The following is a 26,642-nucleotide window of genomic DNA, read 5'->3' on the forward strand; positions in this document are numbered from 1 at the left end:
GGGGAATCCGGGGCTGAGGGGGCACCGGGGGGGATCCGGGGCTGAGGGGGCACCGGGGGGGATCCGGGGCTGAGGGTACCGGGAAGGTCCCGGGGCTGAGGGGGCACGGCGGGGGCACTGGGCTGAGGGCACGGCGATGGCACCGGGCGGGATCCGGGGCTGAGGGCACCGCGAAGGTCCCGGGGCCGAGGGCACGGCGATGGCACCGGGAAGGTCCCGGGGCTGAGGGGGCGGCGGGGGCACCGGGAAGGTCCCGGGGCTGAGGGGGCACGACGGGGGCACCGGGCTGAGGGCACGGCGATGGCACCGGGAAGGTCCCGGGGCCGCGGGCACGGCGGTAGCACCGGGCTGAGGGCACGGCGGTAGCACCGGGGGGGCTCCGGGGCTGAGGGCCCCGCGAAGGTCCCGGGGCCGCGGGCACGGCGGTAGCACCGGGCTGAGGGCACGGCGAGGTCCCCGGCCGAGGGCACGGTGGTAGGCACCGGGCTGAGGGCACGGCGATGGCACCGCGAAGGTTCCGGGGCCGAGAGCACGGCGGTAGCAGCGGGCTGAGGGCACGGCGGTAGCAGCGGGCTTGAGGGCACGGCGATGGCACCGGGAAAATCCCGGGGCTGAGAGCACGGCGGTAGCACCGGGCTGAGGGCACGGCGGGCTCCCGGGCACGGACTCTGGGGCCCGGCGCGGCCGCAGCCCCTCAGCGCCGGCCGCCCTCAGCCGCCAACATGGCGCCGCCTTCCCCTTCCCCCTTCCCCCGTCCCCGTCCCCATCCCGGGCGCAGCAGCGCGGCCTCCCCGGGCCCGCGGCTCGGCAGAAGATGGCGGCGAGCAGCGGCTGAGGCCGAGGCGAGCGGAGGAGGAGGAGGAGGAGGAGGAGGAAGAAGAAGAGCAGGAGGAGGAGGGCCCGCGCCGGAGCTCCGCCGCCACCGCCCCCCTCGTCCTCCATGCCCAGCTCCGCCCCGTCCCGCCGGGAGGGAGGATCGCGGCGAGCGAGCCGGAGCCCCGCAGCCGCGCCGCGCCGCCCAGGCAAGGGGCCCCGGCCGCCCCGGGAGCCCCGCAGCGGCACCGGGGCCCCCAGCAGCCTCCGCCGGCGCCGCCGGCACCGCGCTGCCCGCGCCCGGGGGCTGCCCTGAGCCCCGCAGCCCCCCGGGGCCGCCGCCCGGCCCGGCCGCGGGAGTCGCTGTCGCGTTGCCCGCGGAGCTCGGCGGCCTCGGCCCTGTCAGCGGCAGGTGAGTGCGGGGCCCCGCGGGCGGGCGAGCGGGCCCCGCGGCTTCCCCTCAGCGGCCCGGTTCCTCCGGCAGCTGTCACGGGCGGGCAACGGGGGAAGCGGGCCCGGCTCCCCGGGCCGGGGCTGCCATGGCGGCCGCCGCCTCCTCCCCCCCCCCCCCCCTCCCTTCCCTCAGCCGCTGCTCCCTCCCCCGGCCGCCCTCCGCCTTCGCTCCCCCCCTCAGGGACCCTGCGCCTCCCCAGCGCTGCCTCCCTCGGCCACCCCCGGGCGCTCGCATCGGCGCCGATTGAAAGTTGATTGCAAAAAAAAAAAAAAAAAAAAAAAAAAAAAAAAAAACGAAAAAAAAAAAAAAAAGTCACAAGGCGCTTTGGCCTCGCTCACCTTCCCCCCCCCCCTTCCCCCATTCCTATCCTTAGGCTCATTCCCAGCCTCATTCCCAGGGTTTTTTTTTTTTTTCCCCTCCCCGCTTCGAAGATGGCACCGCCGCCCCCGGGAATGGGGGGGGGGGGGGGGGGGGGATGTTCCCTCGGGTGGGGTTGGAGGTGGCAGCTCTTTGTGTGCCGCTGACATTCCCGGCTTCGGGGATGTCCCCAAATGCCACCCTGGGAGCAGCGGGAGGTGCCAGGCGAGGAGTATCCAGCACTTCCAGGTGCCTCTGGATACCTCTGGATACCTCTGGAGCGGCATTCCCGGGCCAGGTGCAGCGGCGGCGGCGGCGGCTCCCTCAGGGGCTCCTCCGGCCTGGGGGGGAGCCGTGCTCGCTCCGTGCCCTACATTCCCAACATTTCTCCCTTTCCCACGGGATTTTAGGGAATAATCGCGGGCGTTCGAGGGGAAATTCGGGAAATCGGGAAGTTGTGAGGGGCAGGGAATGGGATCCGTGCTGGAAAAGTCGTTTCTTGCCTGGGTTTTTTTTTTTTTTTTTTGGTTCAATTCCAGGTGCGCCGTGAGGGGGTGGGGGGTGGGGGGGGGGGGGAGTTGGGCGTCGATTTTCTGCCTTGAGGGGGGGGGGGGTTGGGATTAATTAACGAATAATTAATTGATCGATTGATCGATTAATTAATTGATTGGTTAATTAATTGATTGATTGATCGGTTGATGGATTGATTATTTTATTGGGTTGCCCGGAATGCTGTTGGGAAATCAGAGAGGAGGGGGGCGGGAAAATAAAAGAAGAGCTCGGAGTTGTCGCCGCTCGTGAGGGGTTCGGAGAAGCCCCAAAATTCCAGGATTTCCCCCCAAAAAAAATTCCTGAGGAATTCCGAGAGTGACGCAGAGCCGAGCGGAGGAAAAAGTGGGAATTGGGGTTGGGGCTTTTGCAGGGAAAAATGGGGGAAGTGGATGGATTTTGGGGGGGAAAATGGGGGGAAATCCAGGGATTTTGGGGGGGAAAATGGGGGGAAATCCAGGGATTTTGAGGGAAAAGTGGGGGAAATCTGTGGAATTTCTGGGAAAAATGGGGGAAATTCAGGGATTTTCCAGGAAAAGTGGAGGAAATATGTGGAATTTCTGGGAAAAATGGGGCAAATCCATGGTATTTCAGGGAAAAATGGAGGAAATCCAGGGATTTTGAGGGGAAAATGGGGAAAATCGATGGAATTTCAGGGAAAAATGGAGGAAATCCAGGGATTTTGAGGGGAAAATGGGAAAAATTGATGGAATTTCAGGGAAAAATGGGGGAAGTTCATGGATTTTCTGGGAAAAGCAGAGGAAATCCAGGGATTTTGAGGGAAAAATGGGGGAAATCCAGGGATTTTCTGGGAAAAGCGGAGGAAATATGTGGATTTTGAGGGAAAAATGGAGGAAATTCAGGATTTTCAAGGAGAAATGGAGGAAATCCAGGGATTTTGAGGGGAAAATGGAGGAAATCCAGGGATTTTCAGGGAAAAGTGGAGGAAATGTGTGGGTTTTGAGGGAAAAATGGGGGAAATCTGTGGAATTTCAGGGAAAAATGGGGCAAATCCAGGGATTTTGAGGGGAAAAATGGGGGAAACTCACGATTTTCAAGGAAAAATGGGGGAAATCCAGGGATTTTGAGGGAAAAGTGGAGGAAATCCAGGGATTTTTATGGGAAAATGGGGGAAATCCAGGGATTTTGAGGGAAAAATGGAGGAAATCTGTGGATTTTGAGGGAAAAATGGGGGAAATTCACAATTTCTGAGGAGAAACTGAGGAAATCCAGGGATTTTGAGGGGAAAATGGAGGAAATCCAGGGATTTTGAGGGGGAAAGGGGGGAAATCCATGGAATTTCTGGGAAAAATGAGGGAAGTCCATGGATTTTTTGTGGAAAAATGCAGAAAATCCACGGATTTTCTGGGAAAAATGGGGAAAATCTGTGGATTTTCAGGGAAAAATGGGGCAAGTCCATGGATTTTTCTGGGAAAAGTGGGGGAAAACCAGGGATTTTCTGGGAAAAGTGGAGGAAATCCAGAGATTTTCTGGGAAAAATGGGGGAAATCCAGGGATTTTCCGGGAAAAGTGGAGGAAATATGTGGAATTTCTGGGAAAAATGGGGCAAATCCATGGAATTTCTGGGAAAAATGGAGGAAATCCAGGGATTTTGAGGGGAAAATGGGGAAAATCGATGGAATTTCAGGGAAAAATGGGGCAAGTCCATGGATTTTCTGGGAAAAGCGGAGGAAATCCAGGGATTTTGAGGGAAAAATGGAGGAAATTCACGATTTTCAAGGAGAAACTGAGGAAATCGAGGGATTTTGAGGGAAAAATGGAGGAAATCCAGGGATTTTGAGGGAAAAGTGGAGGAAATGTGTGGGTTTTGAGGGAAAAATGGGGGAAATCCGTGGAATTTCTGGGAAAAATGGGGCAAATCCAGGGATTTTGAGGGGAAAAATGGGGCAAATCCAGGGATTTTGAGGGAAAAATGGACGAAATTCACGATTTCCAAGGAGAAACTGAGGAAATCTGTGGATTTTCTGGGAAAAAGGGGGGAAATCCAGGGATTTTGAGGGGAAAATGGGGCAAATCCAGGGATTTTGAGGGAAAAGCAGAGGAAATTTGTGGATTTTGAGGGAAAAATGGAGGAAATTCACGATTTTCAAGAAGAAACTGAGGAAATCCAGGGATTTTGAGGGAAAAATGGGGCAGATCCAGGGATTTTCAGGGAAAAGTGGAGGAAATGTGTGGGTTTTGAGGGAAAAATGGGGAAAATCTGTGGATTTTCAGGGAAAAATGGGGCAAGTCCAGGGATTTTTCTGGGAAAAGTGGGGGAAATCCAGAGATTTTCTGGGAAAAATGGGGGAAATCCAGGGATTTTGAGGGGAAAATGGGGAAAATTGATGGAATTTCAGGGAAAATTGGGGGAAGTCCATGGATTTTCTGGGAAAAGCAGAGGAAATCCAGGGATTTTGAGGGAAAAATGGGGGAAATCCAGGGATTTTGAGGGGAAAATGGAGCAAATCCGTGGATTTTCAGGGAAAAGTGGAGGAAATGTGTGGGTTTTGAGGGAAAAATGGGGGAAATCTGTGGAATTTCAGGGAAAAATGGGGCAAATCCAGGGATTTTGAGGGGAAAAATGGGGGAAACTCACGATTTTCAAGGAGAAACTGAGGAAATCCAGGGATTTTGAGGGAAAAATGGAGCAAATCGAGGGATTTTAAGGAAAAAGTGGAGGAAATCCGGGGATTTTGAGGGAAAAATGGGGGAAATCCATGGAATTTCAGGGAAAACTGGAGGAAATTCACAGATTTTTGGGAAAAAAGGAGCAAATCCAGGGATTTTCAGGGAAAATGGGGCAAATCAAGGGATTTTCTGGGAAAAGCAGAGGAAATCCGTGGATTTTGAGGGAAAAATGGGCGAAATTCACAATTTCTGAGGAGAAACTGAGGAAATCCAGGGTTTTTGAGGGAAAAATGGAGCAAATCCAGGGATTTTTATGGGAAAATGGGGGAAATCCAGGGATTTTGAGGGAAAAGTGGAGGAAATCTGTGGAATTTCAGGGAAAAATGGGGGAAATCCAGGGATTTTCAGGGAAAAGCGGAAGAAATCTGTGGATTTTGAGAGAAAAATGGACAAAATTCACGATTTTCAAGGAGAAACTGAGGAAATCCAGGGATTTTTGTGGGAAAAATGGGGGAAATCCGTGGATTTTCAGGGAAAAGTGGAGGAAATCTGTGGATTTTGAGGGGAAAACTCAGGAAATCCGTGGATTTTGAGGGAAAAGCGGAGGAAATCCGTGGATTTTGAGGGAAAAATGGACGAAATTCAGGATTTCCAAGAAGAAACTGAGGAAATCCAGGGATTTTTATGGGAAAAATGGGGGAAATCCATGGAATTTCAGAGAAAAACGGAGCAAATCCAGGGATTTTTATGGGAAAAATGGAGAAAATCCCGGGATTTTCCGGGAAAATCGGCGCCCTGCTCCCAGAATTCCGCCGGGCTCCGCTGCTTTTCCCGAGGGATCCCCCCCTCCCCCCCTTTTCCCGGTTTTCCCCCGGAGCCGAGAATTCCCCGGCGATTCCCCGACTCCGTTCCTGCAGTTCCTCCCCACTTCCCGCCCCGATTCCTTCCCAAAATTCCCCAAATTCCTGAAATTTCCCGTTTCCAAAATTCCCCAAATTCCAAAATTCCCCATTCCCGAAATTCCCCAAATTCCCCAAATTCCCTATTCCCGAAATTCCCCATTCCTGAAATTCCCGAAATTCCCAAAATTCCCCATTCCCGAAATTCCCGAAATTCCCAAAATTCCCGAAATTCCCCAAATTCCCCAAATTCCCCAAATTCCCCAAATTCCAAAATTCCCCATTCCTGAAATTCCCAAAATTCCCAAAACTCCCAAAATTCCTGAAGTTCCCCGTTCCCAAAATTCCCCATTCCCAGAATTCCAAAATTCCCCATTCCCAAAATTCCCAAAATTCCTTAAATTCCCTGTTCCCAAAATTCCCCATTCCCAGAATTCTCAAAATTCTCAAAATCCCCAAAATTCCCAGAATCCCCAAAATTCCCGGAATCCCCAAAATTCCTGAAATTCCCCAAATTCCCCATTCCTGGGGGTTTTTCCAGGAATTTTTTCCAGGATTTCCTGGAACTTCCCTGGGATTTCCTGAAGTTTTTCCCAGATTTCCTGGAGCATTCCCGGGATTTCCTGGAGCTTTCCTGGAGATTTTCCAGGATTTCCTGGAGTTTTTCCCAAATTTCCTGAAGCATTCCCGAATTTCTTGGACCTTTTCCTGGACTTTTCCTGGAATTCCTGGAGTTTTTCTGGGATTTCGTGGAGCTTTCCCCAAATTTCTTGGAGCTTTTCCTGGAATTCCTGGAGCTTTTCCCAAATTTCCTGGAGCTTTCCTGGGACTTCCTGGAGCTTTCCCGGAATTTCCTGGAACTTTTCCAAGATTTCCCGGAGCTTTTCCCAAATTTCCTGAAGCTTTTCCTGGAATTCCTGGAGCTTTTCCAGGATATCTTGGAGCTTTTCCTGGGATTTCCTGGAGTTTTTCCCAAATTTCCTGAAGCTTTTCCTGGAATTCCCGGAGTTTTTCCCAGATTTCCTGGAGTTTTTCCCAGATTTCCTGAAGCTTTTCCTGGAATTCCCAGAGTTTTTCCCGGATTTCCTGGAGCTGATTTTGCAGGAAAGGATCCCAGGAATTCCAGAGAATCCCACAAATCCCAGCTTTTCCTCCGAGGATCCTGAATTTTCCGTCCAAGCCGATTCCGGGGAAATCTTTTGCATTCCTGGAAAAATCCCGGAATTTTGCTGCTGCTTGGAAAAACTCCGGAACATCCCGATTGTCCCGGAATCCGGGATTGGGAGGGATCCTGGAATTTGGGATTGGGAGGGATCCTGGAATTCGGGATTGGGAGGGATCCCGGCCTCTGGATCCGGGCTAAACCTGGATTTTCCATCCTGCTTGGGAAAATCGGGATAAAATTCCAATTCCCAATCAGCTCTGGGATGAATCCGGGATTAATCTGGGAATTGGTTCTGGAATGAATCGGGAATTAGTCCGGGATTAATCTGGGAATTGGCTCTGGAATGAATCCGGATTAATCTGGGAATTGGTTCTGGAATTAATCCGGAATTAGTCCGGGATTAGTCTGGGAATTGGCTCTGGAATTAATTGGGAATTAATCCGGGATTAATCTGGGAATTGGCTCTGAGATGAATCCGGAATTAATTCTGGATTAATCTGGGAATTGGCTCTGGAATTAATCGGGAATTAGTCTGGGATTAATTTGGGAATCGGTTCCGGGATGAATCTGGGAATTAATCCGGAATTAATCTGGGCATTGGCTCTGGGAATTAATCAGGAGTTAGTCCGGGATTAGTCTGGGAATTGGCTCTGGAATGAATGGGGAATCAATTCTGGATTAATCTGGGAATTGGTTCTGGGATGAATCCGGAATTAATCCAGGATTAATCTGGGAGTTGGTTCTGGAATCAATCCGGAATTAATCCGGGATTAACCTGGGAATCGGCTCTGGGATGAATCGGGAATTAATCCAGGATTTATCCGGGAAATGGCTCTGGAATGAATCTGGAATTAGTCCGGGATTTATTTGGGAATTGGTTCTGGAATGAATCGGGAATTAGTCTGGGATTAGTCTGGGAATCGATTCTGGAATTAATCCGGAATTAATCCGGGATGAACCTGGGAATTGGTTCTGGGATTAATCCGGAATTAATCCGGGATTAACCTGGGAATCAACTCTGGGATGAATCCAGAATTAATCTGGGATTAATCTGGGAATCGGTTCTGGAATTAATCGGGAATTAGTCTGGGATTAACCTGGGAATTGGTTCTGGAATGAATCAGGAATTAATCCGGGATTAATCTGGGAATTGTTTCTGGAATTAATCGGGAATTAGTCTGGGATTAATCTGGGAATTGGCTCTGGAATGAATCCGGAATTAATCTGGGATTAATCTGGGAATTGGTTCTGGAATTAATCAGGAATTAATCCAGGACGAATCTGGCAATTAGTCTGGAATTAATCTGGAATTAGTCCAGGATTTATCCAGGAATTGGCTCTGGAATGAATCCGGAATTAATCCAGGATTAATCTGGGAGTTGGTTCGGGAATCAATCCGGGATTAATCCGGATTAATCTGGGAATTGGCTCTGGGATGAATCAGGATATAGTCTGGGATTAATCTGGGAATTGGCTCTGGAATGAATCAGGAATTAATCCGGGATTAATCTGGGAATCAGCTCTGGGATGAATCAGGAATTAGTCTGGGATTAATCTGGGAATTAGTTCTGGAATTAATTGGGAATTAGTCTGGGATTAATCTGGGAATTGGCTCTGGGAATTAATCAGGAATTAATTCTGGATTAATCTGGGCATTGGCTCTGGAATGAATCCGGAATTAATCCAGGATTAATCTGGGAATTGGCTCTGGAATGAATTGGGAATTAATCTGGGATTAATCTGGGAATTGGCTCTGGAATTAATCAGGAATTTGTCTGGGATTAATCTGGGAATCGGTTCTGGAATGAATCAGGAATTAGTCCGGGATTATTCGGGAATTGGTTCTGGAATTAATCAGGAATTAATCCAGGACGAATCTGGCAATTAGTCTGGAATTAATCTGGAATTAGTCCAGGATTTATCCAGGAATTGGCTCTGGAATGAATGGGGAATTAGTTTGGGATTAATCTGGGAAATGGTTCTGGAATTAATTGGGAATTAGTCTGGGATTTGTCAGGGAATTGGCTCTGGAATGAATCCGGAATTAGTCTGGAATTAACCTGGGAATTGGCTCTGGAAATAATGGGGAATTAATCCGGGATTAATCTGGGAATTGGTTCTGGGATTAATCCGGAATTAATCTGGGATTAATCTGGGAATCGGCTCTGGAATGAATCCAGAATTAGTCTGGGATTAATCTGGTAATCGGTTCTGGAATTAATGGGGAATTAGTCTGGGATTAACCTGGGAATTGGCTCTGGAATGAATCGGGAATTAGTCCAGGATTAATCTGAGAGTTGGTTCTGGAATCAATCCGGGATTAATCCGGGATTAACCGGGGAATTGGCTCTGGGATGAATCCGGAATTAATCCGGGATTAATCTGGGAAATGGCTCTGGAATGAATCTGGAATTAGTCCGGGATTTATTTGGGAATTGGCTCTGGAATGAATCAGGAATTAGTCCGGGATTAGTCTGGGAATTGGCTCTGGAATGAATGGGGAATTAGTCCGGGATTAATCGGGAATTAATCTGGGAATTAACGCAGGAATCAGGTCCGGAATGAACCCGGAGCTAAACTGGGAATTCTTCTGGGAATCAGCTCTGGAATTAATCCGGAGTTAATCCGGGATTAATCTGGGACTCGGCTCTGGAATTAGTCCAGAATTAATCTGGGATCAATCTGGGAATTGGTTCTGGAATTAATTTGGGAATCGGCTCTGGCTTAATCCGGAATTAATCCGGAATTAGTCCAAGAATCGGCTCCAGAATTAATCTGGATTTAACCCGGAATTAATCTGGGAACTATTCTGGGAATTGGCTCGGGATTTAATCTGGGATTAATCCGGGAATTATTCTGGAATTAAACCTGGAATTAATCCGGGAATGATTCTGGAACTAATCCGGGAATTATTCCAGAATTAATCCCAGATTAGTCCGGGATTAATCTGGGATTAATTCGGGATTTGGCACTGGAATTAATTGGGATTTATTCGGGAATTAATCCGGAATTAATCTGGGATTAATCCGGGATTAATTTGGGATTGATCCGGGATTAATCTTGGATTAATCCGGGAATTATTCCGGAATTAATCTGGAATTAACCCAGATTTAATCCGGGAATTAATCTGGAATTAATCTGGGAATTGGCTCTGGGATTAATCCGGGATTAATCTTGGATTAATCCGGGAATTATTCCGGAATTAATCTGGAATTAACCCAGATTTAATCCGGGAATTATTCTGGAATTATTCCGAGATTAATCTGGATTTATTCTGGAATTAATTTGGGAATTGGCTCTGGAATTAACCCGGAATTAATCTGGGATGAATCTGCAATTAATCCTGAAATAATCGGGAATTAATCGGGAATTAATGTGAAATTAATCATAAATTAATCGGGAATTAATGGGGAACTAACTGGGAACTAATGCGGAATTAATTCAGAATTAATTGGGAATTAATTGAGGATTAATTGGGAATTAATCGGGATTTAATCCTGAAATAATTGGGAATTAATCAGGAATTAATTTGGAATTAATCCAGAATTAATCAGGAAAGAATCAGGAATTGATCGGGAATTAGTTCGGACTTAATTAGGAATTAATGTGGAATTAATCAGGAATTAATTGGGAATTAATCCTGAAAAAATACAGAATTAATGTGGAATTAATGCGGAATTAATTGGGAATTAACCAGGGATTAATCCGGAAGTAATCCTAAAATAATTGGGAATTAATTGGGAATTAATCCTGAATTAATCTGGAATTAATCAGGAATTGATCGGGAATTAATTAGGACTTAATTAGGAATTAATACAGAGTTAATGCGGAATTAATCAGGAATTAATTGGGAATTAATCTGGAATTAATCCAGAAATAATCAGGAATTAATCAGGAATTAATTCCAAATTAATCCTGAAATAATATGGAATTAATGTGGAATTAATGCGGAATTAATTGGGAATTAATCAGGGATTAATGTGGAATTAATCCTAAAATAATTGGGAATTAATTGGGATGGGAATTGGGAATTAATTGGGAATTAATCTGGAATGAATCAGGAATAATTCAGGAATTGATCGGGAATTAATTAGGACTTAATTAGGAATTAATGCAGAATTAATCAGGAATTAATTCGGAATTAATCTGGAATTAATCTGGAATTAATCTGGAATTAATCTGGAATTAATCCTAAAATAATCGGGAATTAATCGGTAATTAATTGGGGATTAACCGGGAATTAATTAGGAATTAATCAGGAATTAATCGGGAATTAATGCGGAATCAATCTGGAATTAATCGGGAATTAATACTGAAATAATTGGGAATTTATTAGGACTTAATTAGGAATTCATTAGGACTTAATTAGGGATTAATTAGGAATTAATTGGGAATTAATCCGGAATCTCCCGGAGATTTTTCCGGGCCTTTCCCGAGGTTTTTTCCTGGCGGATTTTTTGGGGTATTTGTGGACATTTTGGGATCTTTATGGATCTTCCAGGACCTTTGTGGAGATTTTGGGATCTTTATGAAATTTTCAGGATTTTGGGGGGAATTTTTGGGATCTTTGTGGGCATTTGGGGCTCTTTATGGATCTTCCAGGACCTTTGAAGATATTTCAGGATCTTTGTGGAATTTTTGGGGTATTTGGGGATATTTTGGGATATTTCGGGATCTTTATGGATCTTTCAGGACCTTTGTGGATCTTCTGGGAATTTTTGGGCTCTTTGAGGATTTTTGGGGGAGATTTTGGGATCTTTGGGGCTCTTTATGGATCTTTCAGGACCTTTATGGATATTTTGGGTTCTTTGTGGCTTTTTGGGGCTCTTTATGGATCTTTCAGGACCTTCGAGGATATTTCAGGATCTTTATGGAATTTTTGGGGTATTTGGGGATTTTTCGGGACATTTGGGGGCTCTTTATGGATCTTCCAGGACCTTAGCGGTGATTTTGGGATCTTTATGAATTTTTCAGGATTTTTGGGGGAGATTTTGGGATCTTTGGGGCTCTTTATGGATCTTTCAGGACCTTTGTGGATATTTCAGGATCTTTGTGGAATTTTTGGGGTATTTGGGGATTTTTTGGGACATTTGGGGCTCTTTATGGATCTTTCAGGACCTTTGTGGATCTTCTGGGAATTTTTGGGCTCTTTGAGGATTTTTGGGGGAGATTTTGGGATCTTTGGGGCTCTTTATGGATCTTTCAGGACCTTTATGGATATTTTGGGTTCTTTGTGGCTTTTTGGGGCTCTTTATGGATCTTTCAGGACCTTCGAGGATATTTCAGGATCTTTGTGGAATTTTGGGGTATTTGGGGGCTCTTTATGGATCTTCCAGGACCTTAGCGGTGATTTTGGGATCTTTATGAATTTTTCAGGATTTTGGGGGGGAATTTTTGGGATCTTTGTGGGCATTTGGGGCTCTTTATGGATCTTCCAGGACCTTCGTGGATCTTTTGGGAATTTTTGGGCTCTTTGAGGATTTTTGGGCTTTTTATGCATCTTCCAGGACATTTGGGGTGATTTTGGGATCTTTGTGGACATTTGGGGCTCTTTATGGATCTTCCAGGACCTTTGAAGATATTTCAGGATCTTTGTGGAATTTTTGGGGTATTTGGGGATTTTTTGGGATATTTCGGGATCTTTATGGATCTTTCAGGACCTTACTGGAGATTTTGGGATCTTTGTGGATTTTTTTGTGGATATTTGGGGATATTTGGGGCTCTTTATGGATCTTCCAGGACCTTACTGGAGATTTTGGGATCTTTGTGGATTTTTCGAGATTTTAATGGAATTTTTGGGGTATTTGGGGATTTTTCGGGACATTTGGGGGCTCTTTATGGATCTTCCAGGACCTTAGCGGAGATTTTGGGATCTTTATGAAATTTTCAGGATTTTTGGGGGAATTTTTGGGATCTTTGTGGACATTTGGGGCTCTTTATGGATCTTCCAGGACCTTCGTGGATCTTTTGGGATTTTTTGGGCTCTTTGAGGATTTTTGGGGCAGATTTTGGGATCTTTGGGGCTCTTTATGCATCTTCCAGGACATTTGGGGTGATTTTGGGATCTTTGTGGTTTTTTTGGGATCTTTATGGATCTTTCAGGACCTTTATGGAGTTTTTGGGGTCTTTGTGGATTTTTTGGGGTATTTTGGGATCTTTGTGGACATTTGGGGCTCTTTATGGATCTTTCAGGACCTTTGTGGATCTTTTGGGATTTTTTGGGCTCTTTGAGGATTTTTGGGGGATCTTTGGGGCTCTTTATGGATCTTCCAGGACCTTAGCAGATATTTTGGGTTCTTTGTGGTTTTTTTGGGCTCTTTATGGATCTTCCAGGACCTTTGTGGGTATTTTGGGATTTTTGTGGATTTTTTCAGGATCTTTGTGGACATTTGGGGCTCTTTATGGATCTTTCAGGACCTTCGTGGATCTTTTGGGATTTTTTGGGCTCTTTGAGGATTTTTGGGGGAGATTTTGGGATATTTGGGGCTCTTTATGGATCTTCCAGGACCTTAGAGGATATTTTGGGATCTTTATGATTTTTTGGGGATTTTTAATGGAATTTTGGGGCTCTTTGTGGACATTTGGGGCTCTTTATGGATCTTTCAGGACCTTCGTGAATCTTTTAAAAATCCCTAAAAAAACCCTAAAATCCCTAAAAAATCCCTAAAATGGATGAAATCTGTGGAATTGCAGGAAAAAAAGGAGGAAATTCGTGGATTTTTAGGGAAAAATGGAAGAATTTGTGGAATTTCAGGGAAAACGGCACAAATCCCGGGATTTTTGGGGAAAAAGGAGAAAATTCGTGGATTTTTTGGGGAAAAAAGGTGCAAATCCCGGGATTTTTGGGGAAAAAGGGAGAAAATCCATGGGATTTTTGGGGAAAAATGGATGAAATTTGTGGAATTTCAGGGAAAACGACACAAATCCCGGGATTTTTGGGGAAAAATGGCACAAATCCCGGGATTTTTGTGGGAAAAAGGAGAAAATCTGTGGATTTTGAGGGAAAAATGGAGGAAATTCGTGGATTTTCATGGAAAAAGAGAAAAAATTTGTGGATTTTTGGGGGGAAATTTGCGCAAATCCCGGGATTTTTGGGGAAAAAGAGAGAAAATCTGTGGAATTTTAGGGAAAAAAGGAGAAAATCCCGGGATTTTTGTGGGAAAAAGGAGGAAATGCTGGGAATTTTGGGGAAAAATCGATCAAATCCCGGGATTTTGTGGGAAAAGGGAGGAAAATCTGTGGAATTTCAGGGAAAAATGGAGGAAATTCGTGGATTTTTTTGGGAAAATGGCACAAATCCAGGGATTTTTGTGGGAAAAAGGAGAAAATCCTGGGATTTTTGGGAAAAAAAGGTGCAAATCCCGGGATTTTGGGGGGAAAAGGGAGAAAATCTGTGGAATTTCAGGGAAAAATGGAGGAAATCCAGGGAGTTTTGTGGGAAAAAGGAGAAAATTCGTGGATTTTTTTGGGAAAAAAGGTGCAAATCCCAGGATTTTGTGGGAAAAATGGAAGAATTTGTGGAATTTCAGGGAAAAATGGTGCAAATCCCGGGATTTTTGGGGAAAAATGGCGCAAATCCCGGGATTTTTGTGGGAAAAATGGAAGAATTTGTGGAGTTTTAGGGAAAATGACACAAATCCCGGGATTTTTGGGGAAAAATGGCACAAATCCTGGCATTTTTGTGAGAAAAGGGAGAAAATCAGGGAGAATTTCAGGGAAAAATGGAGGAAATTCGTGGATTTTGGAGGAAAAAAGGTGCAAATCCCGGGATTTTGTGGGAAAAATTGAAGAATTTATGGAATTTTAGGGAAAACGACACAAATCCCGGGATTTTTGGGGAAAATGGAAGAAATCTATGGAATTTCAGGGAAAAATGGTGCAAATCCCGGGATTTTTTTGGGAAAAATGGAAGAATTTGTGGAATTTTAGGGAAAACGACACAAATCCCGGGATTTTTGGGGGAAAATGGAAGAAATCTGTGGAATTTCAGGGAAAAATGGAGGAAATTTGTGGATTTTTGGGGAAAACTGAGGAAATCCAGGGATTTTTGTGGGAAAAAGGAGGAAATTTGGGGATTTTTGGGAAAAAAAGGTGCAAATCCAGGGATTTTTTGGGGAAAAAAAGAGAAAATCTATGGAATTTCAGGGAAAAAAGCAGAAAATCCAGGGATTTTTGTGGGAAAAAGGAGAAAATTCGTGGATTTTTTTGGGAAAAAAGGTGCAAATCCCGGGATTTTGGGGGGAAAATGGAAGAATTCATGGAATTTCAGGGAAAAATGGTGCAAATCCCGGGATTTTTGGGGAAAAATGGAAGAATTTATGGAATTTTAGGGAAAAATGGCACAAATCCCGGGGGTTTTGGGGAAAAAGAGAGAAAATCTATGGAATTTCAGGGAAAAATGGAGGAAATCCAGGGATTTTTGTGGGAAAAAGGAGAAAATTCGTGGATTTTTTTGGGAAAAAAGGTGCAAATCCCAAGATTTTTGGGGAAAAATGGAAGAATTTATGGAATTTCAGGGAAAAATGGTGCAAATCCCGGGATTTTTGTGGGAAAAATGGAAGAATTTGTGGAGTTTTAGGGAAAATGACACAAATCCCGGGATTTTTTGGGAAAAATGGCACAAATCCTGGGATTTTTGTGAGAAAAGGGAGAAAATCTGTGGAATTTCAGGGAAAAATGGAGGAAATTCGTGGATTTTTGTGGAAAAATGGCGCAAATCCCGGGATTTTTGGGAAAAATGGAAGAATTTGTGGAATTTTAGGGAAAACGACACAAATCCCGGGATTTTTGTGGGGAAAAATGGAAGAATTTATGGAATTTCAGGGAAAAATGGCACAAATCCCAGGATTTCTGTGGGAAAAAGGAGAAAATCTGTGGAATTTCAGGGAAAAATGGAGGAAATTCGTGGATTTTTAGGGAAAAATGGAAGAATCTGTGGAATTTTAGGGAAAACGACACAAATCCCGGGATTTTTGGGGAAAAATGGAAGAATTTGTGGATTTTTAGGGAAAAATGGCACAAATCCCGGGGGTTTTGGGGAAAAAGAGAGAAAATCTGTGGAATTTTAGGGAAAAATGGAGGAAATCCAGGGATTTTTGTGGGAAAAAGGAGAAAATTCGTGGATTTTTTTGGGAAAAAAGGTGCAAATCCTGGGATTTTTGGGGAAAAAGGGAGAAAATCCATGGGATTTTTGGGGAAAAATGGATGAAATTTGTGGAATTTCAGGGAAAACGACACAAATCCCGGGATTTTTGGAGAAAAATGGAAGAATTTGTGGAATTTTAGGGAAAACGACACAAATCCCGGGATTTTTAGGGAAAAATGGAAGAATTTGTGGAATTTTAGGGAAAACGACACAAATCCCGGGATTTTTGGGGGAAAAATGGAAGAATCTGTGGAATTTCAGGGAAAAATGGTGCAAATCCCGGGATTTTTGGGGAAAAATGGAAGAATTTGTGGAATTTTAGGGAAAACGACACAAATCCCGGGATTTTTGTGGGGAAAAATCCCGAAATCCCGGGATTTTGGGAACCCCCCCAGCGGAATTCCCGCCGTAACCGCCGCCCTCTCCCTCGGCAGGATCCGGGCCCGGCTCCCGCCTCCCATTCCCATGGAATTCCCAACCTCGGCATTCCCGAAGCTTTAGGAGCCTCCTGCCCTCTCCAGCATTCCCGGAATTCCCGGAATTCCCGGAATTCCCGCGTTTCCCATGAGCCCTCGCTCCCCTCCGGAGGACGCAGGTGAGGAATTTTTGGGTTTTTTTTTTTTTGGGAAAAATCCGGGTGGGGAAAAAAAAAAAATCGGGAATCGACACCGAGGGAAATTCGGGAATTTCCTCGGGAGAGGGAAAAAAATCCGGGAATGGGAAATTCCGGGGGGTTTTGTCTCGCTGGGGGAATTTGGGGATGGAATTCCAGGGGTTTTTTTTTGGGAAAAGGGGGAGGGTTGGAGGTGGGGATGCGGCCGGGGAGGGGAAATTCGGGAATTTTTCATGGGATTTGGGAGATTCCTGAGGGAAAATCGGGAATTTTTCATGGAATTTGGGAGTTTTCCTTGGGAATTTGGGATTTTCCCGGTGGAATTTGGGAATTTTTAATGGGATTTGGGAGATTCCCGAGGGAAAATTGGGGTAAATCTGGTGGAAATTGGGATTTTCCTGGTGGAATTGGGGGATTTTTCCTGGGATTTGGGAGATTCCCGATGGAAAATCGGGACTTTTATGGAATTTCGGATTTTTCCTTTGGAATTCGGGAATTTTTTATGGAATTTGGAAGATTTAAGATGGAAAATTGGGATTTTCCCGGTGGAATTTGGGATCTTCCGTGTGGGAATTTGGGGAATTTTTCCTGGGATTTGGGAGGTTCCCGGTGGGAATTGGGGAATTTTTAATGGAATTTGGGAGATTTCTGATGGAAAAATCGGGAATTTTTCATGGAATTTGGGAATTTTCCTTGGGAATTTGGGATTTTCCCAGTGGAATTCAGGAATTTTTCCTGGGATTTGGGAGATTCCTGATGGAAAATTGGGAATTTTTCGTGGAATTTCGGATTTTTCCTTTGGAATTCGGGAATTTTTCGTGGGATTTGGGAGATTTAAGATGGAAAATTGGGAATTTTGGACGGAATTTGGGAGTTTTCCAATGGAAAATTGGGAATTTTAATGGGATTTGGGAGATTCCCGAGGGAAAATTGGGGTAAATCTGGTGGAAATTGGGATTTTCCTGGTGGAATTTGGGAATTTTTCCTGGGATTTGGGAGATTTAAGATGGAAAATTGGGAATTTTGGACGGAATTTGGGAAGTTCCCGATGGAAAATCGGGAATTTTTCGTGGAATTTGGGAGATTCCCAATGGAAAATTGGGAATTTTTCATGGAATTTTGGATTTTCCTCAGGAATTTGGGATGTTCCTGGAGGGAATCGGGAATTTTTCCTTGGATTTGAGAGGTTCCCGGTGGGAATTTGGGAATTTTTAATGGGATTTGGGAGATTCCTGAGGGAAAATCGGGAATTTTTCATGGAATTTGGGAATTTTCCTTGGGAATTTGGGATTTTCCCGGTGGAATTTGGGAATTTTTCCTGGGATTTGGGAGATTCCCGATGGAAAATGGGGGTAAATCTGGTGGAAATTGGGATTTTCCTGGTGGAATTCGGGAATTTTTCCTGGGATTTGGGAGATTCCCGATGGAAGAATCGGGACTTTTATGGAATTTGGGATTTTCCCTTTGGAATTCGGGAATTTTTAACGGAATTTGGAAGATTTAAGATGGAAAATTGGGAATTTTTGACGGAATTTGGGAGTTTCCTGATGGAAAATCGGGAATTTTTCCTGGGATTTGGGAGATTCTTGAGGGAAAATCGGGAATTTTTGACGGAATTTGGGAGTTTTCCAATGGAAAATTGGGAATTTTTCATGGGATTTGGGAGATTCCCGATGGAAAATTGGGGTAAATCTGGTGGAAATTGGGATTTTCCTGGTGGAATTTGGGATTTTTTATGGAATTTGGGAGATTCCTGATGGAAAATCGGGAATTTTTAATGGAATTTGGGATTTTCTGTGTGGAAAATTGGGATTTTCCTGGTGGAATTGGGGAAATTTTCATGGAATTTGGGAGATTCCCGATGGAAAATCGGGACTTTTATGGAATTTCGGATTTTTCCTTTGGAATTCGGGAATTTTTCGTGGAATTTGGGAGATTCAAGATGGAAAATCGGGAGAAATCTTCTGGAAATCGGGATTTTCCTGGTGGAATTTGGGGAATTTTTGTGGAATTTGGGAGATTCCCGGTGGAAAATTGGGAATTTTTCCTGGGATTTGGGAGATTCCCGAGGGAAAATTGGGGTAAATCTGGTGGAAATTGGGATTTTCCTGGTGGAATTTGGGTTTTTTTGTGGAATTTGGGAGATTCCCGGTGGAAAATTGGGAATTTTTAATGGGATTTGGGGTTTTCTGTGTGGAAAATTGGGATTTTCCTGGTGGAATTGGGGGATTTTTCATGGGATTTGGGAGATTTAAGATGGAAAATTGGGAATTTTTGACAGAATTTGGGAGATTCCCGATGGAAAATTGGGAATTTTTACTGGGATTTGAGAGATTCCTGAGGGAAAATCGGGAATTTTTCATGGAATTTGGGAGTTTTCCAATGGAAAATTGGGAATTTTAATTGGATTTGGGAGATTCCCGATGGAAAATGGGGGTAAATCTGGTGGAAATTGGGATTTTCCTGGTGGAATTTGGGAATTTTTCCTGGGATTTGGGAGATTCCCGATGGAAGAATCGGGACTTTTATGGAATTTGGGATTTTCCCTTTGGAATTCGGGAATTTTTAACGGAATTTGGAAGATTTAAGATGGAAAATTGGGATTTTCCCGGTGGAATTTGGGATCTTCCGTGTGGGAATTTGGGGAATTTTTCCTGGGATTTGGGAGATTCCCGAGGGAAAATTGGGGTAAATCTGGTGGAAATTGGGATTTTCCTGGTGGAATTTGGGTTTTTTTATGGAATTTGGGAGATTCCTGATGGAAAATCGGGAATTTTTAATGGAATTTGGGATTTTCTGTGTGGAAATGTGGGATTTTTCCTGATGGAATTGGGGGATTTTTGGTGGAACTTGGGAGATTCCCGATGGAAAATTGGGACTTTTATGGAATTTCGGATTTTTCCTTTGGAATTCGGGAATTTTTCGTGGAATTTGGGAGATTTAAGATGGAAAATTGGGATAAATCTTCTGGAAATCGGGGTTTTCCTGGTGGAATTTGGGAATTTTTTGTGGAATTTGGGAGATTTAAGATGGAAAATTGGGAATTTTTCCTGGGATTTGGGAGATTCCCGATGGAAAATTGGGATGAATCTTGTGGGAATTGGGATTTTCCTGGTGGAATTTGGGAATTTTTCGTGGAATTTGGGAGATTCCTGGTGGAAATTGGGAATTTTTCATGGAATTTGGGATGTTCCTGAGGGAATTTGGGATATTCCCGGTGGAATTTGGGATATTCCCTTTGGAAATTCAGGATATTCCTCATGGAGCCATCCCGGTTTTCCCCTTATCCCTCCGGATTTTTTCCCGGATTTTTTCCCGGATTTTTTTGGGGGATCCATCTCCCGCCTTTGCTCCGTTCACGGCGCAATTCGGGATCGCTCCCGAAATTCCTTTCTTCCTGAGTCAGGAATTCCCGAAATCCCCGAATCCCTGAATCCATAAATCCCTAAATCCCTGAATTCCTTCTCTAAATCCCGGAATCCCGGAATCCCTGAATCCCTAAATCCCTGAATCCCTGAATCCCGGAATCCCTGAATCCCAGAATCCCTAAATCCCTGAATCCCTGAATCCCGGAATCCCTGAATCCCAGAATCCCTAAATCCCTGAATCCCTAAATCCCTCAATCCCTGAATCCCTGAATCCCGGAATCCCTCAATCCCTCAATCCCTGAATCCCTGAATCCCAGAATCCCTAAATCCCTCAATCCCTAAATCCCTGAATCCCTCAATCCCTGAATCCCGGAATCCCAGAATCCCTAAATCCCTGAATCCCTGAATCCCGGAATCCCTCAATCCCTCAATCCCTGAATCCCAGAATCCCTAAATCCCAGAATCCCTGAATCCCTGAATCCCTGAATCCCAGAATCCCGGAATCCCTCAATCCCTAAATCCCGGAATCCCTCAATCCCTCAATCCCTGAATCCCTCAATCCCTAAATCCCGGAATCCCTCAATCCCTCAATCCCTAAATCCCGGAATCCCTCAATCCCGGAATCCCTGAATCCCGGAATCCCTCAATCCCTGAATCCCGGAATCCCGGAATCCTTTTCCTTTCCCCAAATCCCTTCCCACATCCCAAATCCCGGAGCGAGGAGCCATTCCTGGCCCTCCAAACCCTTCCCTAAATCCTTTCCCTTCCCAAATCCATCCCTGAATCCCATCCCAATCCCAATCCCCCAATCCCAATCCCCAAATCCCAATCCCAATTCCGTCCTAATCTCGTCCAAATCCCAATCCCCAAATCCCATCTGAATCCCTAAATCCCAATCCCAATCCCAGTCCAAGTCCCAATCCAATCCCAGTCTCATCCCAATCCCAATCCCAGCCCTGATCCCATCCCCAATCCCAATCCCAGTACAAGTCCCAATCCAATCCCAATCTCATCCCAATCCCAATCTCATCCCCATCCCAATCCCACCTGAATTCCGGTTCCATTTGAATCCCTAAATCCCATCCCAATCCCAATCAAATCCCAGTCCAATCCCAATCCTGATCCCAATCCCAATCCAATCCTGATCCCAATCCCATCCCAATCCCTAGATCCCAGCCCCAATCCCACCCCAATCCCAATCCAATCCCAATCCAATCCCAATCCCAATCCCAATCCCAATCCCAATTCCAATCCCAACCCAATGCAATCCAAATCCCACCCCAATCCCATCCCAGTCCAAATCCCATCCCAATCCCAATCTCATCCCAGTCCCAATCCCATCTGAATCCCTAAATCCCAATCCCATCCCAATCCCAATCCCAATCTCAATCTCATCCCAATCCCTCCCCAATTCCATCTGAATCCCGGTTCCATTTGAATCCCCAAATCCCATCCCAATCCCAACCCAATCCAATCCCGACCCAATCCCAATCCAATCCCGATCCCAATTCCTACATCCCAATCCCTAGATGCCAATCCCAATCCCACCCCAATCCCATCCCAATCCCAATCCCAATCCCAATCCCAATACAATCTCAATCCCATCCCCACCCCAATCCCAATCCAATCCCAGTCCAATCCCAAGCAAATCCAAATCCTACCCCAGTCCCAAACCCAGTCCAAGTTCCAGTCCCAATCCCTAAATCCCAATGCAACCCCAATCTCATCCTAATCCCCATCCCAATCCCGTCTGAATCCCAGTCCCATTTGAATCCCTAAATCCCATCCCAATCCCAATCCAATCCCAGTCCAATCCCAATCCCGACCCAATCCCAATCCAATCCCAATCCCGACCCAATCCCAATCCTGATCCCAATCCCAATCCAATCCTGATCCCAATCCCATCCCAATCCCTAGATCCCAGCTCCAATCCCACCCCCATCCCATCCTAATCCCAATCCAATCCCAATCCCATCCCCACCCCAATCCCAATCCCAATTCCAATCCCAACCCAATGCAATCCAAATCCCACCCCAGTCCCATCCCAGTCCAAATCCCATCCCAATCCAATCCCAATCCCAATCCCAATCCAATCCCAAGTAAATCCAAATCCAGCCCCAATCCCAATCCCAGTCCAAGTCCCAATCCAATCCCAATCCCAATCCCTACATCCCCATCCCAATCCCATTTAAATCCCTAAATCCCAATCCCATCCCAGTCCCAATCCCATCCCAATCCCAATTCCAATCCAAATCCAATCCCAGTCCAAATCCCAATCCAATCCCAATCGCATCCCAATCCCAATCCCATCTGAATCCCTAAATCCCAATCCAATCCCAATCCCACCCCAATCCCATCCCAATCCAATCCCAATCCCAATCCCAATCCAATCCCAAGCAAATCCAAATCCTACCCCAATCCCAATCCCAGTCCAATCCCAATCCCATCCCAATCCAATCCCATCCCAACCCCAATCCAATCCCAGTCCAACTCCCAATCCCAATCCCTAAATCCCAATGCAACCCCAATCTCATCCGAATCCCACCCCAATCCCGTCTGAATCCCAATCCCATCTGAATCCCTAAATCCTATCCCAATCCCAATCCAATCCCAGTCCTATCCCAATCCCGACCCAATCCCAATCCTGATCCCAATCCCTATTGAATCCCGATCCCAATCCCATCCCAATCCCTAGATCCCAGTACAATCCCAATCCAATCCCAATCCCACCCCAATCCCATCCCAATCCTAATCCAATCCCAATCCCATCCCCACCCCAATCCCAATCCCATCCCAATCCAATCCCAATCTCAATCCCAAGCAAATCCCAAGCAAATCCAAATCCAACCCCAACCCCAATCCCAATCCCAATCCCGATCCCAATCCCTACATCCCCATCCCAATCCCATCTGAATCCCTAAATCCCAATCCAATCCCAATCCCAATCCCAATCCAATCCCAATCCCAATCCCAATCCCACCCCAATCCCAATCCCACCACAATTCCATCTGAATCCCGATCCCATTTGAATCCCTAAATCCCAATCGCAATCCCATCCCAGTCCCAATCCCAATCCCAATCCAATGCCACCCCAATCCCGATCCAATCCCAATCCCAGTCCCATCTGAATCCCTAAATCCCAATCCAATCCCAATCCTATCCAAATCCCGATCTCATCCTTATCCCACCCCAATCCCGTCTGAATCCCGGTCCCATTTGAATCCCTAAATCCCATCCCAATCCCAATCCAATCCCAGTCCAATCCCAATCCCAACCCAATCCCAATCCCAGTCCACTCCCAATCCAATCCCGATCCCAATCCCTACATCCCAATCCCTTGATCCCAATCCCAATCCCACCCCAATCCAATCCCAATCTCATCCCAATCCCATCTGAATCCCTAAATCCCAATCCAGTCCCAGTCCCATCCCAATCCAGTCCCAGTCCCATCCCAATCCCATCCCAATCCCAACTGCTCGGCTGCCAAAAAAGGGGATTTTTCCCAGATTTTCCCCTTTTTTTTCCAGATTTTTCCCAGATTTTTCTCAGGTTTTTCCCAGATTTTTCTTGGGTTTTACCCAGGATTTTTCCCAGGATTTTTCCCAGGATTTTTCCCAGATTTTTCCGAGATTTTTCTCAAATTTTTCTCGGATTTTTCCCGGATTTTCTCCCAGATTTCTCCCAGATTTTTTCCCAGATTTTCCCCAGGTTTTCCTGGATTTTTCCCAGGTTTTTCAGAGGTTTTCCCAGGTTTTTCCCAGATTTTTGCCAAATTTTTCCTGGGTTTTTCCCAGATATTTCCCAGATTTTTCCCATATTTTTTCCGGCTTTGTCGAGGATTTTCCCCCGCTTTTTCTCGGATTTTTCCCAGATGGGAATGGGAATGGAGCTGGGATTGGGAATTCCAGCTGGGATTGGGATTGGAGCTGGGATTGGGAATTCCCGCTGGGATTGGGATTGGAGGTGGGATTGGGAATGGGATTGGAGCTGGGAATGGGATTGGAGCTGGGATTGGGATTGGAGCTGGGATTGGGATTGGGAATGGAGCTGGGATTGGGAATGGAGCTGGGAATGGGAATTCCAGCTGGGACTGGGATTGGGAATGGAGCCGAGACTGGGATTGGGATTGGAGCTGGGATTGGGAATTCCCGCCAGGATTGGGACTGGAGCGGGGATTGGGAATGGAGCCGGGATTAGGAATGGGAATGGAGCGGGGATTGGGAATGGGAAGGGAGCTGGGAATGGGGTTGGAGCCGGGATTGGGATTGGGAATGGAGCTGGGATTGGGAATTCTCACTGGGATTGGGAATGGAGCTGGGAATGGGATTGGGAATTCCAGCCAGGATTGGGAATGGGAATGGAGCTGGAATTGGTAATTCCAGCCAGGATTGGGAATGGGAATGGAGCCAGGAATGGGGTTGGGAATGGAGCCGGGATTGGGAATGGGATTGGGAATGGAGCTGGGAATGGGAATGGAGCTGGGATTGGGAATGGAGCTGGGATTGGGAATTCCCACTGGGATTGGGAATGGAGCCAGGATTGGGAATTCCAGCCAGGATTGGCAATGGAGCTGGGAATGGGATTGGGAATGGAGCCAGGAATGGGAATGGAGCCGGGATTGGGAGTTCCCGCGGGATTGGGATTGGTACTGGAGCTGGGAATTCCCACTGGGATTGGGAATTCCAGCCAGGATTGGGAATGGGAATGGACCCAGGAATGGGATTGGGAATGGGATTGGGAATGGAGCTGGGAATGGGAATGAAGCCGAGACTGGGATTGGGATTGGAGCTGGGATTGGGAATTCCTGCTGGGATTGGGGATTCCCACTGGGATTGGGAATTCCAGCCAGGATTGGGAATTCCAGCCAGGATTGGGATTGGGATTGGAGCTGGGATTGGGAATTCTCACTGGGATTGGGAATGGAGCTGGGATTGGGAATTCCAGCCAGGATTGGGAATGGGAATGGAGCTGGGATTGGGATTGGAGCTGGGATTGGGAATTCCCACTGGGATTGGGACTGGAGCTGGGAATGGGATTGGGATTGGGACTGGGATTGGGAATTCCAGCCAGGATTGGGAATGGGAATGGAGCCAGGAATGGGATTGGGATTGGAGCTGGGATTGGGAATTCCCACTGAGACTGGGACTGGAGCGGGGATTGGGAATGGAGCTGGGATTAGGAATGGGAAGGGAGCTGGGAATGGGAATGGAGCTGGGATTGGGATTGGGAAGGGAGCTGGGAATGGGATTGGAGCCGGGATTGGGATTGGGAATTCCCACCGGGATTGGGAATGGGGATGGAGCTGGGATTGGGAATTCCAACCAGGATTGGGAATTCCCGCTGGGATTGGGATTGGAGCCAGGATTGGGAATTCCAGCCAGGATTGGGATTGGAACTGGAGCCGAGAATGGAGCCGGGATTGGGAATTCCCACGGGATTGGGAATGGAGCCGGGACTGGGAATTCCAGCCAGGATTGGGAATGGAGCTGGGAATGGGATTGGGAACGGGGCTGTGATTGGGATTGGGAATGGAGCCAGGAATGGGAATGGAGCTGGGAATGGGATTGGGAATTCCCGCTGGGATTGGGATTGGAGCCAGGATTGGGAATTCCAGCCAGGATTGGGATTGGGAATGGAGCTGGGAATTCCCACTGGGATTGGGAATTCCAGCCAGGATTGGGAATGGGAACGGATCCAGGAATGGGATTGGGAATGGAGCTGGGAATGGGATTGGGAATTCCAGCCAGGATTGGGAATGGAGCCAGGAATGGGATTGGGAATTCCAGCCAGGATTGGGAATGGACCCAGGAATGGGATTGGGAATTCCAGCCAGGATTGGGAACGGGAGAGGAGCCGAGAATGGAGCTGGAATTGGGAATTCCCACTGGGATTGGGATTGGAGCCGGGACTGGGAATTCCAGCCAGGATTGGGATTGGGAATGGAGCTGGGAATTCCCACTGGGATTGGGAATTCCAGCCAGGATTGGGAATGGGAACGGATCCAGGAATGGGATTGGGAATGGAGCTGGGAATGGGATTGGGAATTCCAGCCAGGATTGGGAATGGAGCCAGGAATGGGATTGGGAATTCCAGCCAGGATTGGGAATGGACCCAGGAATGGGATTGGGAATTCCAGCCAGGATTGGGAACGGGAGAGGAGCCGAGAATGGAGCTGGAATTGGGAATTCCCACTGGGATTGGGATTGGAGCCGGGACTGGGAATTCCAGCCAGGATTGGGATTGGAGCCAGGATTGGGAATGGGAGAGGAGCCGAGAATGGAGCTGGAATTGGGAATTCCCGCTGGGATTGGGATTGGAGCCAGGACTGGGAATTCCAACCAGGATTGGGAATGGAGCCAGGATTGGGAACGGGAGAGGAGCCGAGAATGGAGCTGGAATTGGGAATTCCCGCTGGGATTGGGATTGGAATTGGAGCTGAGAATGGATCCGGGACTGGGAATTCCCGCTGGGATTGGGATTGGGACTGGGGCTGGGAATTCCCACTGGGATTGGGAATTCCAGCCAGGATTGGGAATGGGAGAGGAGCCGAGAATGGATCCGGGACTGGGAATTCCCGCTGGGATTGGGAATGGAGCCAGGATTGGGAATTCCAACCAGGATTGGGATTGGAACTGGAGCCGAGAATGG

At 46.6% G+C, this 26,642-nt stretch overlaps 2 protein-coding genes across 2 annotated transcripts in view; both read left to right on the forward strand.

Moving 5' to 3' along the window:
- Positions 1-1,521, forward strand: part of LOC138107077 (proline-rich protein 36-like) — a 50,927-nt gene extending 49,406 nt beyond the window's left edge. Inside the window, exons 3-4 of the mRNA XM_069008409.1 lie at positions 779-1,225; positions 1,448-1,521. Of these exons, the coding sequence (XP_068864510.1) occupies positions 779-1,225; positions 1,448-1,521 (521 nt within the window). The remainder of the gene's footprint in view (positions 1-778; positions 1,226-1,447) is intronic.
- Positions 1,208-26,642, forward strand: part of NCOA1 (nuclear receptor coactivator 1) — a 159,986-nt gene continuing 134,551 nt past the window's right edge. The window contains exons 1-2 of the mRNA XM_069011878.1: positions 1,208-1,225; positions 16,448-16,608. The gene's annotated coding sequence lies outside the window, so the exon portion shown is untranslated. The remainder of the gene's footprint in view (positions 1,226-16,447; positions 16,609-26,642) is intronic.

This window comes from Aphelocoma coerulescens, chromosome 3 (genome assembly GCF_041296385.1).
Source record: "Aphelocoma coerulescens isolate FSJ_1873_10779 chromosome 3, UR_Acoe_1.0, whole genome shotgun sequence".
NCBI classification, from domain to species: domain Eukaryota; kingdom Metazoa; phylum Chordata; class Aves; order Passeriformes; family Corvidae; genus Aphelocoma; species Aphelocoma coerulescens.